Source organism: Schistocerca gregaria, chromosome 8 (genome assembly GCF_023897955.1).
Source record: "Schistocerca gregaria isolate iqSchGreg1 chromosome 8, iqSchGreg1.2, whole genome shotgun sequence".
NCBI classification, from domain to species: Eukaryota; Metazoa; Arthropoda; class Insecta; order Orthoptera; family Acrididae; genus Schistocerca; species Schistocerca gregaria.
Genome location: NC_064927.1, coordinates 135095312 through 135116271, shown reverse-complemented (window position 1 = coordinate 135116271; position 20960 = coordinate 135095312). Strand labels below are relative to the sequence as shown.

Below are 20960 nucleotides of genomic sequence, written 5' to 3'. Positions count from 1 at the left end.
GTTCGCAAGCAGCTGAATGCATTTCTGGCTACAATCAGTCTCCTTCAGGCTGCTGCCCAGGGTTGTAACGGTGATAGAGAATCTGGTGCGTCGCATAGGACACCTCAGGTATCTCCTAGTCTACCCGACGCTGTGAATCCGTCCTCACTGCAGAGTAAGTGGCGGGTGGTAACGCGTTCGCGTTGCTCGAGGCAGAGGACCAGTGTGGACACTGGCCGTCTGGCATTGTCCATTCACCCTGTGAGTGGGCAGATGTCCGCTCCTTCACAAGGGTGCGAACATGCACACTGGGATGGTGTAGGGAGGCGGGAAGGTTTGCTAATTATCGGTAGCTCCAACGTCATGTGCACTGTGGAGCCGTTAGGCAGATAGTGGTCAGTACTGAGACGACAGCCAACGTGCACTCGGTATGCTTGCCAGGTTGGACCTCGAGATGTGGAGGCGGTCTTGTCAGCTGCTATCGAGCGTGCATTGTGCAGTCATCTGAAGTTGTGGCTCTTGTCAAAACTAACAACGTTTGTCGCATGGGCTCTGAGGCCGTTCACAGTTCATAAGAGCGGCTGGTGGATATTGTGAGGGCTGCTGGCCTCAAGCATGGGGTACAGGATGAGCTCGCAATTCGCAGCGTTGTTGCCACAGTTGATCGGGGTCCTTTGATTTAGAGCCGAGTGGAGGCTCTTAATCAAAGGATTTGTGGGCTCTCTGATAGTCTTGGCTGCAGATTCTAGGCCTGCTTTGTCGGTTGAGTGTTTGATAGGTCAGGGTGCGCTACAAGAAGGAAGCAGCTACTCGGTTAGAAGAGTTCTTGTGGAGTGCACGTGGATTTTTTTAAGGCTAGGCAGTAGTCTGAGGCACTCAGATGAACGCTCGCCAATCAAAACTCAGCAAGGGAAGTCACACAGCATTCAGAGTAGTGACACTTCGATTCTCAAAATTGTCGTAGTATTCGCAAGAAAGCTCCCGAATTCACTGTCCCGCAGGAATGTTCTCGCACTCAAATTATTCTGGGGATCGAGAACTGGATGAAACCCAAATGGAAAATTATGAGACATTTAGCGAGTCATGGAATGTATACTGGAAAGACAGATTAGAGGCTATATGCAGGGGAACGTTCATTGCATTTGAAGTTGAGTGTGACAGTGAAGTTATCTGGTCGCTTATAACAGCTCTAGTTGAAACCAAGCTAACTGTTGAATGTTTCTACCGGCCAACCGATTCTGCTGTGGCAGATATCGAGTCATTCAAAGAATGTCTATGGTCAGTAGCGCATAAATACCCAGATCATTCATTACTAGTTGTAGGCGACTTTAGCCTACCGCGTATAGACTGAAATGTCTTTGGATTCTTTGCACGGTTACAGACAGACCGTCATGCGAATACGTTTTCTGAAATTTGTCTTGAGCATCTAGTTCGGCAGCCCACACGCAATGGAAATAAACTTCGTAGCTACAAATAGGTTGGACCATATAGACAACGCTAATATAGTTCAAATGGCTCTGATCACTATGGGACTCAAGTGCTGTGGTCATTAGTCCCCTAGAACTTAGAACTACTTAAACCTAACTAACCTAAGGACATCACAAACATCCATGCCCGAGGCAGGATTCGAACCTGCGACCGTAGCAGTCGCACGGTTCCGGACTGCGCGCCTAGAACCGCGAGACCATCGCTACCGGCAATGCCAATATGGAAATGGGGATTAGTGATCATAATGTAATTATAGCAACTACGGCTATGAAACTTAATAAATGTGTTGTGGAGGCTAGGAGAGTTTCTGCTAGAAAGAGCAGATAAGCAGTTGTTAGCATCTGACGTAGACAGTGAATTGAGATCACTTGGTTCCAGCAAGAAGCACGTAGAAAAATTATGGGCAAAGTTAAAGCGCATTGCCGATCGTGGTCTGGAGAATTATATGCCTAGTAAATGGATGGACGTAAAGGACCCACCACGGTTGAATAACGATATTCGGAAAATGCTGACGAAGCAGAAGCTGTTGCACTTTCGGTTCAAAACAGAAAGCGCAAATGACGATAAGCAAAGATGCGTGCGTCTTTGAAAAAGTGAATGCGCGAAGCATACAACTGCTACCACCGTCACGCCTTAGAAAAAGATCTGCTAGAGAACCCGAGAAAGTTGTGGTCCTATGTAAAACCGCTAAGTGGGCCTAAGGCTTCCATCCAGGTACTTTTTGACCAGACTGGTATGGCAGTTGCAGAAAGCTAAACGAAAGCGCAAGTTTTAAATTTCATGTTTAAGAATTTGTTTACGCATGAGAATCATACAAACATACCGTCATTTGACCATCGAACAGACGCTCGTATGGACGACATAACAATAAGCATTCCTGGCGTAAAGGAACAACACAAGGAGTTGAAAACAAATATGTCACCAGGTCCGGCTTTCCCAAGAATTATCTACGGCACTGGCCCCTTACTTAGCTTGCAAATGTCTTGCCCAGCTCAAAGTCGCAAGTGACTGGAAAAAAGCGCAGGTGATTCCTGTGCATAAGAAGGGCAAATGAACGGACTCGGAGAACTACAGGCCAACGATTCTAACATCTGTTTACGGCATAATCCTTGAATATATTTTCAATTCGTATGTGATAAATTTTCTTGAGGCTGAGAAGCTTATGTCCAAGAATCAGCATAGTTTTAGAAAGCACCGCTCGTAAGAAACTCAGCTTGCCCCACACTCACATGATGTATTGCGAAATACGGATGAAGGACAACAGACAGATTGCATATTTCAGGAAAGCGTTTGACACAGTGCCCCACTGCAGGCTGTTAATGAAGATAAGAGCATATAGAATAGGTTCACGGATATGTGAGTGGCTCCAAGACTTCTTAAGTTATAGAACCCAGTATGTTGTCATTGACGGCGAGTATTCATCAGCGACAAGGGTATCGTCAGTAGAGCCCCAAGGAAGTGTAATAGGACCGCTACCATTCTCTCTATACAGAATGGGATAAATAAAACTGGCCCAGAGATCAGAGTTTCAGGGTACAAAGAAACATAGAGGAAGTGAAATAAACTACTAACCTGACTATAGAAGATGTAGAAAATGACCACCATTCATCTCTTAGCAGTTCTGGGCCCTGGTCAGCAAGCTGCTGAAGGGGTGTCGAAGTTGGACTGTTGGAATTGCTGCAGTCTGATCCGAAATGTTCTGTTGCAGTTCTTGTAGACTGTGGGGGTTGTTGCGATACACCTAAGACTCGAGGGATCCCCACACAAAGTAACCGCACACTGACAGATCAGGTGGCCTGGGTGGCCAGCTAGGGCTGCAATCTGACTGTCCCCTGTTATCAACTTTAGCGTGGAAATTGTATAAATGTGGTGCAAGGTTCGCCCGGCTGCATAGGCAGTTGCTCCATTGTAGTGGAGGTAATTGTAGGTTTTTTCTCCTCCGTTAATGCTGCCACAAATAGTTTCAAAATACTGTCAACGTAAAGCGCCGAAGCCAGTGTCCGATGGAAGAAGATGAGACCAATAATGCTGCTTGCAGACACTGCACACCAAACCCTAAGCTTCTCATCATATAGTGGTGTTTCGTGGAGGTTTTGCGGATTCTCCGCTGCCCAGAACCTGTGATTCGGTGAGATGACATAACCACTCAGGTGTAACTAGGTTTCATCAGATGTAAAGAACAGATACCTGTCCAGCCCTTCATTGTTATCTCAGTGAACAGCAACTGAGAAAACTGGAGGCGCCGAGCAGCATCTGCTGGTCGTAACGCATGAACACCAGAAACTCAGTAGGAGTGCGTTTCAAGGTCCAGGTAGAGTATTCTACATGATCGACGTGATCTGCCGGTCTCTTGCGACAGGCGTCGGATTGATTTGGTAGGACACAAGCATTTTCTGATGAACGGTAGCCATAACACTTGTGAATGTTTCATTTTTAATATTCTGTATCTACATCTACATTAATACTCCGCAAGCCACCTTATGGCTATTAGTCATTATCTATCCTGTTCCTCTCGCAAATAGAACGATGGAAAAACAACTGTCTATATCAGGGCTTCCCAATCTTTTCAGCTGGCGGACCCTCTCTTCAGTCGAAAATCCATGGCGGACCCCTAGTCAGTCAAGAACACAGTAACTTTAAATTTCAGAGCGAAATCCATCGGAACTGAAAGCTTCTTAATGCAAGTGCCATGTTCCCAATGACATCCCCCCCTCCAAACCCCCCCCCCCCCCCCCCCCCTCCGGAGCCGGCCGCGGTGGTCTCGCGGTTCTAGGCGCGCAGTCCGAACCGTGCGACTGCATCCACGGGCATGGATGTGTGTAATGTCCTTAGGTTAGTTAGGTTTAAGTAGTTCTAAGTTATAGGCAAAGACGAAGGTAATGAGAAGTAGTAGAAATGAGAACAGTGAGAAACTTAACATCAGGATTGATGGTCACGAAGTCAATGATGTTAAGGAATTCTGCTACCTAGGCTGTAAAATAACGAATGACGGACGGAGCAAGGAGGACATCAAAAGCCGACTCGGTATGGCAAAAAAGGCATTTCTGGCCAAGAGAAGTCTACTAATATCAAATACCGGCCTTAATTTGAGGAAGAAATTTCTGAGGATGTACGTCTGGAGTACAGCATTGTATGGTAGTGAAACATGGACTGTGGGAAAACCGGAACAGAAGAGAATCGAAGCATTCGAGATGTGGTGCTATAGACGAATGTTGAAAATTAGGTGGACTGATAAGGTAAGGAATGAGGAGGTTCTACGCAGAATCGGAGAGGAAAGTAATATGTGGAAAACACTGATAAGGAGAAGGGACAGGATGATAGGACATCTGCTAAGACATGAGGGAATGACTTCCATGGTACTGGAGGGAGCTGTAGAGGGCAAAAACCGTAGAGGAAGACAGAGATTGGAATACGTCAAGCAAATAATTGAGGACGTAGGTTGCAAGTGCTACTCTGAGATGAAGAGGTTAGCACAGGAAAGGAATTCGTGGCGGGCCGCATCAAACCAGTCAGTAGACTCATGACAAAAAAAAAAAGTTCTAGGGGACTGATGACCACAGCAGTTGAGTCCCATAGTGCTCAGAGCCATTTGAACCCCCCCCCCCCCCCCCTCCCCGAAGTATCAATAGTCTTTGGTTCAGAGATGAATGAAAACAACTTGAATTTAACGATCCAATTTGAATTCCCACTGTATCCAGACACTTACTAGTGGATTTACTCACTTTGTTCAAAACACTATAGCCTGATTAAAATTACTTGGTAATGGAAATTTCACACGATGGAGCTGTCTTCCTCCAAGAGCAATCAACGTCACGTCCAAACTGGTCGCTGTTGACAAGCTGCCACTTATGGTCTGTTCACTGCCACTATTTGGCTACTGTTGTGTAAGGAGCATGCATATTTCGTAACAGTCGTGTGTGTGTGTGTGTGTAAGGGGGGGGGGGGGGGGAGTTTCGTGAAATCCGAAGAAAAATGTTCAAATGTATGTAAAGTCTTCATTTGGTCGTCCTCCCTCCTCATTCATTTCAACTGGAAACTTCCCTTGTTGTGAAGGCGATGGAGAAACTGCACCCTTCTTCAATGATCCTGACTTCAGTCTCCGATCCATGTTAGAAGTAATAAACTGGTCAAAAATCGACTTATGATATAGATAGTGCACTGACAAAGCAAGTTTAACATTTAATGATGCCTGGGGCCGCATATGTGCCAACGAGCGCTGTGATTGGTCGACAAAGCTCGCTCCACGCATGCGTAAAAAGTTTCAACGCATCTAGCGCCGTGAGCACAAACGACCCCTGTATTGTAGCGAAACAGTCAATCAGAGAAGCCGCACTCTCCGGTACTAAACGGTGTATGCGATCTCAGTTAGGCACCGCAAAGGCTGCTTGTGGATACGACCTGAAGTAAAAGTACACATGTTTTTCACACGGAAAAGAATAGTGATGAATTTGATTTTCCCATTTTTATTCAATAACTTTACTCATTATTTTACACGATTAGTTGGTTGGTTGGGTTGTTTGGGGAAGGAGACCAGACAGCGTGGTCATCGGTCTCATCGGATTAGGAAAGGATGGGGAAGGAAGTCGGCCGTGCCCTTTCAGAGGAACCATCCCGCCATTTGCCAGGAGTGATTTAGGGAAATCACGGAAAACCTAAATCAGGATGGCCGGACGCGGGATTGAACCGTCTTCCTCCCGAATGCGAGTCCAGTGTCTAACAACTGCGCCACCTCGCTCGGTGTATACGATTAGGCTAAAGGTGGCCGCGGACCCCCTCGAAAGAGCCGGAGGACCCCTAAGGGGTCCGCGGACCACAGGTTGGCAAGCCCTAGTCTATATGTCTCCGCACGAGCCCTGATTTGTCGTATCTTATCTTCGCGGTCCTTACGCGAAATACGTTGGACGCAACATAATAGTTCTGTAGTCAAGCCGTTGCTTTTCTGCTTTATATCATGTTACTGTGGTGTCACAGCCAGACACCATACTTGCTAGGTGGTAGCCTTTAACTCGGCCGCGGTCCGGTAGTACACGTCGGACCCGCGTGTCGCCACTATCAGTGATTGCAGACCGAGCGCCGCCACACGGCAGGTCTAAAGAGACTTCTTAGCACTCGCCACAGTTGTACAGTCGACTTTGCTAGCGATGGTTCACTGACTTCTACGCTCTCATTTGCCGAGACGATAGTTAGCATAGCCTTCAGCTACGTTATTTGCTACGACCTAGCAATGCGCCAGTATTCATACTATTGATATCGTGAATCATGTACCATAAAGAGCGACGTTCTCCATGAATGGATTAAAGTTAAGTATTCCACAGCTACGTCCGTTTTTCTCAATTCTAACTCCCTTGTCATGTTCCAGACCTCAAGGCAGTCTGCGTGAGCTAAAACGCGTGCATTTCGGCCTCCTTTAGAAAAACACGGTTGGCTCTCCTGCCAACCACAACAGTTACATTGCATACCCATCTCGCTGCCGCATTCCTGTTTTGCGCAGTCTTCTCCGCAGCGGACAGAGTACACAATTTTTAAGTAGTTGCGCTGGGACTTACCTGTTCCTGAGCCATCGAGACGAGACGGCAAATTCTCTGGAAGAGCAGAGAGCGTGGAAGAAGGCGGTGCGGTAGCCGTCGTCCTCGGGGTCGGGCGCCGAAAGCGCCACTGAGAAGATGCCATCGGAGAGCTGGTAGTTGAATCCCGCAATGTCGAAGTCGCCGTACAGCGGGTCCATGCGGAAGAAGTTGTGGCGCAGGCGGCGCGAGCTGCGGTCGGACAGGCTGAAGACGACCAACGCGGAGGAGCCCAGGTCCGGCAGGTAGGCGAACGCCTCGCCGCAGTGGCCCGCCTCAACGTCCACCGCGATACCGGCGAAGAACGACGTCGCGTCGAAGTCGTCTCTCCGCAGGTAGTACCTGTGGGCACAGGCACCTGTCTTAAGGTCGTTCTCAGTCGAACTAGAAAAACAGTGAACGTTGTTACATATGAATTGGACATAAATACGAAAAAACCGTGAGAAATAGCCGCCCATTCACATCCCGACTGGTCGGCCGAACACGTCCCCCCTCCCCCCTCCCCCACCCCCGACCTCTACCCACCGCTGAGGGGGTCGCCGACCGTCTGACTTTCTGTGGACTGACGGAGTTTGTGGTAGCAGGCAGTGATGAGGGCAAGCGGGTAGAGAACTGCCCGCAAACTGACGCACGCAGACTGAAACCTCTCCTTGCAAGGGAACCTCCACATCGCACTCTCCTCAGATTTAGCTATAAATTGGCGCAGTGGATAGGCCTTGAAAAACTGAACACAGATCAGTCGAGGAAATAGGAAGAAGTTATGTGAAACTATGAAAAAAATAAGCAAAATATACAAACTGAGTAGTCCATGCGCAAGATAGGCAACATCGAGGATAGTCTGGGCTCAGGAGCGCCGTGGTTCCATGGTTAGCATGAGTAGCTGCGGAACGAGAGGTGCTTGGTTCAAGTCTTCTCTCGAGCGAAAAGTTTAATTTTTTATTTTCAGACAATTATTATCCGTCCGTCCGTCCGTCCGATGCGAGGTAACTGCGCCCGAGTTTGGGGACGCTACACCTAAACAAACATCGAAACACGCGACATCAGTTGACTACAGCGCACGGAAGAGAGAGTATTCCTGCTAACGAGGCTCCCTGGCTGGCAGTTGACTGTTCGAGACTTTGGACGAGAGAGCATTAAATACGTGAGATGTATTCCGTGGGTAATATGAATCCAGCAAACATATAGCGGAAATGGACAGAAAATAGTTGTCTGAAAACGAAAAACTAAACGTTTCACTCAAGAGAAGACGTGATCCAAGGACATCTCGTTCCGCAGCTGCTCACGCTAACCACGGGACCACGGCGCTCCTGAGCTCAGACTATCCTTGATGTTGCCTATGTTACGCATGGACTACTCAGTTTGTATATTTTGCTTATTTTTTTCATAGTTCCACACCACTTCTTCCTGTTTTCTCGATTGTTCTGTGTTCAGTTTTTCAAGGCCTGTCCACTGTGCCAACTTATAACTAAATATGACAGGAGCGCTATGGGGAGGTTCCCTTGTTAGAAAAATTTATGAATGACTAAGCTGGTAAACCCCTTACGCTATTTGATTCTCAAACAGCTGAGAAAAACTGAACGTACTCGGACATTTCCCTGTTTAGTTATTCTGATCATCACTAAACTGACACAATATTTTTAGCGCAACGCAATCTGACTTTCAATAATACCTACAAAAGAATGACCTTGACTAACAATAACCTATATCTTTCATGAATCACTTACCTCACAAAAATCTTCGTTACTCGAACTACTGCAATACAGCGAGCTCCAATACTGCCAGCTAAGTAAAGGATTCTAACTACTGAAGGCACTAACTACTGATGGGCATAGTTAGCAAATGAAAGATTTTGACAGAGAACAAACAATGTACACTCCTGGAAATGGAGATAAGAACACATTGACACCGGTGTGTCAGACCCACCATACTTGCTCCGGACACTGCGAGAGGGCTGTACAAGCAATGATCACACGCACGGCACAGCGGACACACCAGGAACCGCGGTGTTGGCCGTCGAATGGCGCTAGCTGCGCAGCATTTGTGCACCGCCGCCGCCAGTGTCAGCCAGTTTGCCGTGGCATACGGAGCTCCATCGCAGTCTTTAACACTGGTAGCATGCCGCGACAGCGTGGACGTGAACCGTATGTGCAGTTGACGGACTTTGAGCGAGGGCATATAGTGGGCATGTGGGAGGCCGGGTGGACGTACCGCCGAATTGCTCAACACGTGGGGCGGGAGGTCTCCACAGTACATCGATGTTGTCGCCAGTGGTCGGCGGAAGGTGCACGTGCCCGTCGACCTGGGACCGGACCGCAGCGACGCACGGATGCACGCCAAGACCGTAGGATCCTACGCAGTGCCGTAGGGGACCGCACCGCCACTTCCCAGCAAATTAGGGACACTGTTGCTTCTGGGGTATCGGCGAGGACCATTCGCAACCGTCTCTATGAAGCTGGGCTACGGTCCCGCATACCGTTAGGCCGTCTTCCGCTCACGCCCCAACATCGTGCAGCCAGCCTCCAGTGGTGTCGCGACAGGCGTGAATGGAGGGACGAATGGAGACGTGTCGTCTTCAGCGATGAGAGTCGCTTCTGCCTTGGTGCCAATGATGGTGGTATGCGTGTTTGGCGCCGTGCAGGTGGGCGCCACAATCAGGACTGCATACGACCGAGGCACAGAGGGCCAACACCCGGCATCATGGTGTGGGGAGCGATCTCCTACACTGGCCGTACACCTCTGGTGATCTTCGAGGGGACACTGAATAGTGCACGGTACATCCAAACCGTCATTGAACCCATCGTTCTACCATTCATAGACCGACAAGGGAACTTGCTGTTCCAACAGGACAATGCACGTCCGCATGCATCCCGTGCCACCCAACGTGCTCTAGAAGGTATAAGTCAACTACCCTGGCCAGCAAGATCTCCGGATCTGTCCCCCATTGAGCATGTTTGTGACTGGATGAAGCGTCGTCTCACGCGGTCTGCACGTCCAGCACGAACGCTGGTCCAACTGAGGCGCCAGGTGGAAATGGCATGGCAAGCCGTTCCACAGGACTACATCCAGCATCTCTACGATCGTCTCCATGGGAGAATAGCAGCCTGCATTGCTGCGAAAGGTGGATATACACTGTACTAGTGCCGACATTGTGCATGCTCTGTTGCCTGTGTCTATGTGCCTGTGGTTCTGTCAGTGTGAACATGTGATGTATCTGACCCCAGGAATGTGTCAATAAAGTTTCCCCTTCCTGGGACAATGAATTCACGGTGTTCTTATTTCAATTTCCACGAGTGTATTTACCTTAATAATGTTCAAAAGTCATCATATATATAGTAGTCCATTAAATCCAAAATCCAGTATTACAAATTTACTCTTTCTTATGTACACACGACAAGATCGTCCGTTCTCAAAATTGTGCCATCTCACTCCCCACTTCCAGCACTGCTGGCGGCTCACCTCCAACTGCGCAAAGTTACGCGCTGCTCACATCCAACTGCCCAACACTACAATAGCGAATATTTGAACAATGCCAATCAGACACAGTTTGCACACAGCACTGCCAGTGATTTTCATACAGAGCACTACGTGATGTTAGCAACATAAAAACCTAAACAGCCTAACAAGACCACGGACTGGACCACCGTAAAATCTCCCGTAGAAAGGCGAACGTGTCGGGGCAGTCCTATTCGGCAGTAGTCGGCCTGTGTATGTGGACGTAGTGCATGCTTGAACATGAATGCAGATGCTAGCCGAGCCTCTAGGTTGCGCCATTGTATTTGACATTGAACGGCACCAGTGCAATGTCCTCCACACTTGGCAAGTGTAAGACGTGTTCAGAACAGTTTTCTGTGTAGTTGTGAGTCCATTATTTTGGAGCTCAGTGCATTCGAACATGTGAAAATTGTTTGTGCCCGTATGGTGGATGTATCCATAACCAAATAATCTGCAGTGGTTGGGGTTTCGAAGAGGCGCCGTACCAAAGATTTATACCGCACTCAGCGAAAGTGTAAAAACATCATCCTCTAAGTTACAAAGAGGCCGTGACGGTCATTGAAGAGGATTATGACGAAAAATAAGAGAACGACAACCGCAAAAGTCACTGCAGAACGAAGGGAACTCCATAATCTTGGACCTGCAGGGCGAGCTGCAATTCCAAAACAACGATCAGTGATGTAAATGATCGTAACGATAAAACGTAGTGCCGAAGCCATAAAACCTGGAATGAGGGATCAATGAAAGAGGTGATATTGTCGGATGAAACTTACTGCACATTGTTTTCGGCTATTGGTCCAGACTGCATCCCAAGAGTGAAACACGGCAGTGGTTCGGTGATGATTTTGGCAGCCACATCGTGGTATTCCATGGGTCCCATGGTTGCTCTGCAGGGTGGCATTACTGCCAGGGATTACGTGATAATTTTGCCTGATTAGGTCCATTCAATGGTACAATGTTTGCTCCCAGAGGTGAGTCTGTGTTCCAAGATGACGGGTTGCTTGTTCACATTGTTCGCATTGTGCGGGACTCGTTTTGGGAACACGAGGATGAATTTTCGCATCTCCACTGTGCACCACAGTCACCAGATCTACTTTGGAGAGAAGGCTGCATGATAGCTATCTATTTCCGTCATCGACACCTGAACTTGTCACTATTTTTCAGGACAAATGATATAACGTTCCCTTGAAAACCATACAGGGCCTTTATTTGTCCATTCCGAAACGGCTGAAAGCTGTTTTGAATGCCAATGGTTTTCCTACCCCGTTTTGGGGATAGTAATGTATCCACTTTCCAGTATCCTCGTCATAGAAAGCAGCTGGCTGTGCTTTCGGACAGTTATCTGCACTGGTTTGCAACTCGTTGTCTGTGGAAAAATTTTGTCTTCATAGCCAGCGGTCCTTATGAGCAGAGATGAGACTCAGGGGGGGGGGGGGGGGGCAATTACGGACTGTATTGTGGGCGATTATAAACTTCTCATCGGGAACGCTGCAGTAGCGTCTTCATTGCCCTGCCGAGAATTGGCATGAAGAAGGAACTGCTCGACAATTGCGTTATGTAGGTTGCATGGCACAGGCGAAACCTCTAACCAAGCCCTCATACTTGGCGGGAGACGCTATTCCCTACGCTTCTTTAGGTGCTCAATGTTCACTCAAAACTGAAAAGAGCGACCCGACACGATCGACGGGAATGCTAGAGACAGTGCCCAGCACATCTGTACAAAGCTTTACCCGATTTTCCCAGTGGTTTCCATTTCGCGACCGATCGAAACTTACTTTCTGGACAACTCTGGTACATTGTATGTAAATCCCTGTGGTGTTTGTAACATATAGCGTGTTTACGAGTGGCTGTCTAATGTTGTCCCCTCAAAGGAATTCTCAAGGCTACAAATGATTAAAACGACCCTTCAACTAGAGACTTCTATAAAACCAAGTATTGTGATTTGCCTTCAGTATAGCAGATCAAACCAATAGTTCCTGTCGGTATGTTACTAGAATGAATCACAACTTGGATACCATAAATGAGTTATTCTCAAAAAACATATAGAGTGCAGAATATCAGATACTAACCTAAATGTAATTTTGAGATTGTCAGAACATACGCTTGACTTTCTTTAGACCGCCTCCCAATTTATTAGTCAGAAACAGAGTTGGCTAATGTCGATTAGCGATGACAAACAGAACACTCTGACTGCCACTTTCAGAAAAAATTCAGTAGCCACGCAAATGGAACTCAACACATTTACTGTGAGTGTTTCCCTATCCACCGAACCGAAGTCTGCATCTCACCTACTGAAGCACAGACAGCAGTTTACTGCACCGATGGCGTTCTGGTCGGAGCGTTGGCCACTGTGCAGATGACGTATGTAGCTAGGTGTAATTCTCTGCCTACACAGTGAACTCACTAAGCTGTCCACAAACTACTAGCGTTGAAATTGCCTCAGTACAAGATAGAACGCTAGTCAATATTTCTGTTTGTTCACGAACCAGAAACAGAAATTCGATTCAAGTATTCTCCTGTAAAGAAGCACTTCACTGTGATATTCCACAGAGAAGTAAAGAATCGTCAATCGAATAAACTGAATAATTCCGTTCACAGCAAAACGACTTCACGTGCTCCTTGTGGCGAAAATCAAAATCGAACTGCAAGATTCTGCGCTGTGGGTCTCTCCTGCGAAGTCTCTATATCGATCCCTGGAGGGAAGGCCGGTCTCGGTGGCCGAGGGGTTCTAGGCGCTTGAGTGCGGAACCGCGCGACTGCTACGGTCGCAGGTTCGAATCCTGCCTCGGGCATGGATGTGTGTGATGTCCTTAGGTTAGTTAGGTTTAAGTAGTTTTAAGTTCTAGGGGACTGATGACCTCAGATGTTAAGTCCCGTAGTGCTCAGAGCCATTTGACCCGACATGGAGGGAAGTGTCTTCGATCAATCTCCGCATGAAAGCGTGTCCGCGCCATATTCCCGTTCCATCCTGGCCATGCGGCGTCTACTTTTGCGCTCAGTCAACGAATTCCAGCAGCTGTTACGAAAACATTACCTCCAACTACATGGATCACGAATCTGTCAGCTAATCGTCTAAAGTTCATACTCCTTTCAGGAGATTTACTGGAAGTTTCCGTTTGCCATCCTACATCCTTAGCACTCCGCCACTCAGATACGCTTCTCTGTTTTCCAGAGGGAAGTGTGCCCTTGGAAGTCAGCTTGTGACCATCGTTGGTGACGCCACGCATTCCTTTCCTCTAAAAAGGGTGTCTTTTTGCCTTATTTCACCCCCATCGTTATTCTGAATTTTTTTTGCTATCCCAGTAGAATGCAAACTTCTGCCATCACTGTGTGGATTACGGCGGTTCTGCGGCCTGTAGCGGTGTAGTCAGCCGCCTCCTCGCTCTGTTCTCTCTCAGAACAGTAAACGTCCGCTCCTGCAGAACGCAGCTCTCCTCCTGACGTCTCTTCAGCAAATAGCGGCTTTTGAGGAACGTGATGTCCACACCGCCGTTTCTGTCAGCATTTAGTACTACGGAAAAAGTTATCAGCTGGCGCTACCCAGTGTCAGTCAATGATATGATTAATAATCCGATTGTGCATCATAATCAATGATCTAATATAAATACACTACTGCCCATTAAAATTGCTACACCATGAAGATGTCGTGCTACAGACGCCAAAATTAACCGAAGCCAGAAGATCCTGTGATGTGCAAATGAGTAGCTTTTCAAAGCATTCACACAAGGTTGCCGCCGGTGGCGACACCTTCAAAATTTCCAACCGATTTCTGATAAACAAACAGCAATTGACCGGCGTTGCCTGCTGAAAAGTTGTTGTAATGCGTCGTGTAACGAGGAGAAATGCGTACTATCACGTTTCCGACTTTGATAAAGGTCGGATTGTAGCCTATCGCGATTGCGGTTTATCGTATCGCGACATTGTTGCTCGCGTTGGTCGAGATCCAATGACTGTTAGCAGAATATGGAATCGGTGGGTTCAGGAGGGTAATACGGAACGCCGTGCTCGATCCCAACGGCCTCGTATCATTAGCAGTCGAGATGACAGGCATCTTATCCGCATGGCTGTAATGGATCGTGCAGCCACGTATTGGTCCCTGAGTCAACAGATGAGGACGTTTGCAAGACAACAACCATCTGCACGAACAGTTCGACGACGTTTGCAGCAGCATGGACTATCAGCTCGGAGACCATGGCTGCGGTTACCGTTGACGCTGCATCACTGACAGGAGCGCCTGCCATGGTGTACTCAACGACGAACCTGGGTGCACGAAAGGCAAAACGTCATTTTTTCGGATGAATCCAGATTCTGTTTACAGCATCACGATGGTCGCATCCGTGTTTGGCGACATCGCAGTGAACGCACATTGGAAGCGTGTATTCGTCATCGCCATACTGCCGTATCGCCCGGCGTGATGGTATGGGCTGACATTGGTTACACGTCTCGGTCACCTATTGTTCGCATTGACGGCACTTTGAACAGTAGACGTTACATTTCTGTGTTACGACCCGTGGCTCTATCCTTCATTCGAGACCCTGCGAAAACCTACATTTCAGGAGGATAATGCACGACCGCATGTTGCAGGTACTGTACGGGCCTTTCTGGATACAGAGAATATTTGACTGCTGCCCTGGCCAGCACATTCTCCAGATTTCTCACCAATTGAAAACGTCTGGTCAATGGTGGACGAGCAACTGGCTCGTTACAATACGCCAGTCACTATTCCTGATGAACTGTGGTATCGTGTTGAAGCTGCATGGGCAGCTGTATCAGTACACGCCATCCAAGCTCTGTCTGACTCAATGCCCAGGCGTATCAAGGCCGTCATTAGGGCCATAGCTGGTTCTTCTGGGTACTGATTTCTCAGGATCTACGCACCCAAATTGCGTGAAAATGTAATCACATGTCAGTTATAGTATAATATATTTGTCCAATGAATACCCTTTTATCATCTGCATTTCTTTTTGGTGTACCAATTTTAATGGCCAGTAGTGTATAAATTGAAATGAGTTGACATAATGTTAAATGTGTGGTGGAAAAATGCTACCGCCTTACAATTTTTAAAGCATTGGCTGAAGATATAAGGGTGATGATGTACCGTTGACCTCCCACTTCCGACCCATATGAGACGAGGGAAATGAAGTAACAATAAAGAAAAGAAAAGGTATTCCGCTTAGAACCTTCGGTGAATTGAAGCTTAATCGAAAACACGCATTCATACAAAACGTATTTATACTTTAAATCATGACGAGAAGACATACCAGATACTAGCACGTTTCTGAGCGTGCTCAAGGGCGTACCCAGAATCTGAAATATGGGGGGGGGGGGGGGGGGAAGGTCATACTAGTCTCAGGAAACAAGGACTCGAGACAACATACAGCACTTCTTATTAAGTAAAACAGTAAATCAGTGAAAAACTGCTTTTGATAAACATTTTGAATACAAGAGTGCACTTGTACAATCCAAGAAAACATGCAGCATTTCTTATTAAATAAAACAGTAAATTAGTGGAAAACTGCTTTCAATAAACATTTTACATATAAGAATGCAATTGTTTAAAAATACAACTTTTTAATTCAGTAATAATCTTCTAGGATTTGTCGCAAATTTCTCAATTACTTTCTTCTGTAACATCTCGCAGTTTTATTTCACATATTTGCGGTGTACGCTCATCAGGCACAGTCCTGTGAGCCTTTCTTTTCCCATAGTGCTTCTGGGCCACGTCTTCACTTTTTGAAGTGTGCTGAAGGATCGTTCCACAGTCGCTGTTGTGCATGGAATAGTGCTCAAACTTTTTAGTGCTTTTTTCATGCAAGGGAAAAAAATATCGGTCTCGTTAAACAGGTCAACGACTTCCATGTCCTTTAATTTAGCTTCAGTTATATTCTTTTTCCTCCACATATTGTACCATAGTTCCAGTTCTCCGGCAATATCATCCAATTCATAAAATGTTTTAAACAATTCTGCACTTTTAAGGAAGTCTGCTACACTAGAATTGCTCATATTGAAGGGATGTAGCTTATTTAGAGCAAAAGGTGGTATATTTTCTGGTGAAAATCGTATATTTGATGATGACATGAATGATTCAATGTATGGTATTACCAGCGAACGTCGCTTCAGGCAGCCCTAATGGGGCTTTTACTGAAGTGCCCGGTAGTTTTTCGGTGATTGCCAGTGTCGTGGAACGTTCTAAAAATTATTTTATAAATCACTTGCACTAAATGTATCGCCATCTACTGCTTGTCATAACTTGCACGTCAACTGCTATTAATCTAGTTAGCGTCAGCTGTAACTAAAAAATTAATAGTGTGGCTGTTGTTGTTGTTGTGGTCTTCAGTCCTGAGACTGGTTTGATGCAGCTCTCCATGCTACTCTATCTTGTGCAAGCTTCTTCATCTCTTCATCTCCGAGTACCTACTGCAACCTACATTCTTCTGAATCTGTATAGCGTATTCATCTCTTGATCTCCCTCTACGATTTTTACCCTCCACGCTGCCCTCCAATACTAAGTTGATGATCCCTTGATGCCTCAGAACATGTCCTACCAACCGATCCCTTCTTCTAGTTAAATTGTGTCACAAACTTCTCTTCTCCCCAATCCTATACAATACCTCCTCATTAGTTATGTGATCTACCCATCTAATCTTCAGCATTCTTCTGTAGCACCACATTTCGAAAGCTGCTATTCTCTTCTTGTCCAAACTAACTTCCATATATGGCTACGCTCCATACAAATACTTTCAGAAACGACTTCCTGACACTTAAATCAATACTCGATGTTAACAAATTTCTCTTCTTAAGAAACGCTTTCCTTGCCATTGCCAGTCTACATTTTATATCCTCTCTACTTCGACCATCATCAGTTATTTTGCTCCCCAAATAGCAAAACTCCTTTACTACTTTAATTCTCTCATTTCCTATTCTAATTCCCTCAACATCACTCGACTTAATTCGACTACATTCCATTATCCTCGTTTTGCTTTTGTTGATGTTCATCTTATACCCTCGTTTCAAGACACTGTCCATTCCGTTCAACTGCTCTTCCAAGTCCTTTGCTGTCTTTGACAGAATTACAATGTCATCAGAAAACCTCAAAGTTTTTATTTCTTCTCAATGGATTTTAATACCTACTCCGAATTTTTCTTTTGTTTTCTTCACTGCTTGCTCAATATATAGATTGAATATCATCGGGGATAGGCTACAATCCGGTCTCACTCCTTTCCCAACCACTGCTTCCTTTGCATGCCCCTCAACTCTTATGACTGCGGTCTGGTTTCTGTACAAATTGTAAATAGCCTTTCGCTCCCTGTATTTTACCCCTGCCACCTTCAGAATTTGAAAGAGAATATTCCAGTCAACATTGTCAAAAGCTTTCTCTAAGTCTACAAATGCTAGAAACGTAGGTTTGCCGTTCGTTAATCTAGCTTCTAAGATAAGTGGTACGGTGAGTATTGCCTCGCGTGTTCCAATATTTCTACGGAATCCAAACTGATTTTCCCCGAGGTCAGCTTCTACCAGTTTTTCCATTCGTCTGTAGAGAATACGCGTTAGTATTTGGCATCCGTGACTTATTAAACTGATTGTTCGGTAGTTTTCACATCTGTCACCACCTGCTTTCTTTGGGATCGGAATTATTATATTCTACTTGAAGTCTGAGGGTATTTCTCCTGTCTCATACATCTTGCTCACCAGATGGTAAAGTTTTGCTAATTAATAGTATAGGAGCAGAAAAGCATTTTACATTTAAATATGGTAGGAGAAACGACGTTGTTCGTTAGGTACGTCACATAGTCATGATGCCTTACTGCCTACAAATGAATACGCTGTTCGTCGGCGACGTAACATGCCTGCGAATAGCAGAGCGGATTGCTTATCGCTAAATTTATTATTTCTATAAACTTCCGTAGAAATGTTGGAACACTTGAGGCAATACTTACCTTACGACGTATCTTAGAAGAAAGATTAAGGAAAGGCAAACCTACGTTTCTAGCATTTGTAGACTTAGAGAAAGCTTTTGACAATGTTGATTGGAATATTCTCTTTCAAATTCTGAAGGTGGCAGGGGATAAAATACAGAGAGCGAAAGGCTATTTACAATTTGTACAGAAACCAGATGGCAGTTATAAGAGTCGAGGGGCATGAAAGGGAAGCAGTGGTTGGGAAGGGAGTGAGACAGGGTCGTAGCCCCGATGTTATTCAATCTGTAAATTGAGCAAGCAGTAAAGGAAACAAAAGAAAAATTCGGAGTAGGTATTAAAATCCATGGAGAAGAAATAAAAAACTTTGAGGTTCGCCGATGACATTGTAATTCTGTCAGAGACAGCAAAGGACTTGGAAGAGCAGTTGAACGGAATGGACAGTGTCTTGAAACGAGGGTATAAGATGAACATCAACAAAAGCAAAACGAGGATAATGGAATGTAGTCGAATTAAGTCGAGTGATGTTGAGGGAATTAGATTAGGAAATGAGACGCTTAAAGTAGTAAAGGAGTTTTGCTATTTGGGGAGCAAACTAACTGATGACGGTCGAAGTAGGGAGGATATAAAATGTAGACTGGCAATGGCAAGGAAAGCGTTTCTTAAGAAGAGAAATTTGTTAACATCGAGTATTGATTTAAGTGTCAGGAAGTCGTTTCTCAAAGTATTTGTATGGAGTGTAGCCATGTATTGAAGTGAAACGTGGACGACAAATAACTTAGACAAGAAGAGAATAGAAGCTCTCGAGTGCTGAAGATTAGATGGGTTGATCACATAACTAATGAGGAGGTTTTGAGTAGAATTGGGGAGAAGAGGACCTTGTGGCACAACTTGACTAGAAGAATGGATCGGTTGGTAGGACATGTTCTGAGACATCGAGGACTCACCAATTTAATACTAGAGGGCAGCGTGGAGGGTAAAAATCGTAGAGGGAGACCAAGAGATGAATACACTAAACAAATTTAGAAGGATGTAGGTTGCAGCAGGTACTGGGAGATGAAGATGCTTGCACAGGATAGAATAGCATGGAGAGCTGCATCACACCAGTCTCAGGACTGAAGACTACAACAACAACATAAACTTCCCTGCCGACAGTAACGTGCCGAAGACGAAAAAATTACTCCCGTATCTGCGCGATCGAGTTCTAATGTCTTCTAGGGGGGAGGGAAGGGGGAGGTGCCACCCGCCCCCCTCCCTGCCCCTCACTGGGTACGCCCGTGAGAGTGCTCGTACTTCGTCGGGAACGAGCTTTTGCGTCTTCACGCTGAGCAACACGTTCCGTGTGATGACAGGATACAGGGTACCTGAGTAGGAGGGTGTCGGTGCGCAGGTCGTAGACGAGTAACTGTGGCGGGGTGAGGCGCACCAGAGCGCCCTGTCCCAGGTCGGCGGTGCCGGCGTCCATCACCCACAGCCGGTCGCACGCGTCAGCCCTGACGCGGTAGGCGGACGTGATGCGCGCTGACTCGCCCTCGGCGCGCTCGCCGCCCTCCAGCCGCTGCGTCTCCCAGTCCGGGTAAGGCGACAGCGGCGGCGACCGTGGCGTAGTAGGAGCTCTCTCGTTCCCTGCAACTCCCCAGCAGTTAATATCGAAACATCACGGTTAAACCTCTGAACACAAGGTTGATACGGGGGTCACTCCAAAATAAAAGCACACAATTTTTTTTTTTTTTTTTTAAATCCATCCTTTATTCTGCATGTTGTGAGCGTGTGGGTGCTATTCTGTCATTCTCCGCAACGGATTAATCTGAGATGTACCCTTTACACTGTGGCTCCTGCAAGATGCAATTTCCGCCCCCACACTACTACAGAAGTCAGACAGACGCTCCATACGTTCTAAAGGGAAATGCCTGAAAAACTTTCAGCTATAAATATCTTCTCGAGTCCAGAATGAGATTTTCACTCTGCTGCGCAGCGTGCGCTGATATGAAACTTCCTGCAGATTAAAACTGTGTTCCCGACCGAGACTCGAACTGGGGACCTTTGCCTTTCGCCGGCAAGTGCTCTACCATCTGAACTACCGAAGCACCACGCACGCCCGTCCTCACAGCTTCACTTCTGCCAGTATCTCGTCTCCTACCTTCCAAACTTCACAGAAGCTCTCCTGCGAACCTTGCAGAACTAGCACTCCTGAAAGAAAGTACACTGCGGATACATGGTTTAGCCACAGCCTGGGGGATGTTTCCAGAATGAGACTCGAACTCGGTCGGGCACACAGTTTTAATCTGCCAGGAAGTTTCATATCAGCGCACACTCCGCTGCAGAGTGAAAATCTCATTCTGGGAAATTCCCCCAGGCTGTGGATAAGCCATGTCTCCGCTGTATCCTTTCTTTCAGGAGAGCTAGTTCTGCAAGGTTCGCAGGAGAGCTTCTGTAAAGTTTGGAAGGTAGGAGACGAGATACTGGAAAAAGTGAAGGTGTGAGGACCGGGCGTGAGCCGTGCTTCGGTGGCTCAGATGGT

At 46.6% G+C, this 20960-nt stretch overlaps 1 protein-coding gene across 2 annotated transcripts in view; it reads right to left on the bottom strand.

Annotated features, from left to right (window-relative positions):
• LOC126285325 (L-dopachrome tautomerase yellow-f2-like) overlaps positions 1 to 20960 on the bottom strand; it is a 497699-nt gene that overhangs the window by 376750 nt on the left and 99989 nt on the right. The window contains exons 3-4 of one of the 2 annotated variants that reach the window (XM_049984628.1): positions 19804 to 20065; positions 7014 to 7373 (exon numbers count right to left, since the gene is read on the bottom strand). The exons of the other annotated variant lie outside the window; for it this stretch is intronic. Coding sequence (XP_049840585.1) covers positions 7014 to 7373; positions 19804 to 20065 — 622 coding nt within the window. The remainder of the gene's footprint in view (positions 1 to 7013; positions 7374 to 19803; positions 20066 to 20960) is intronic. 2 annotated transcript variants of the gene reach the window in all.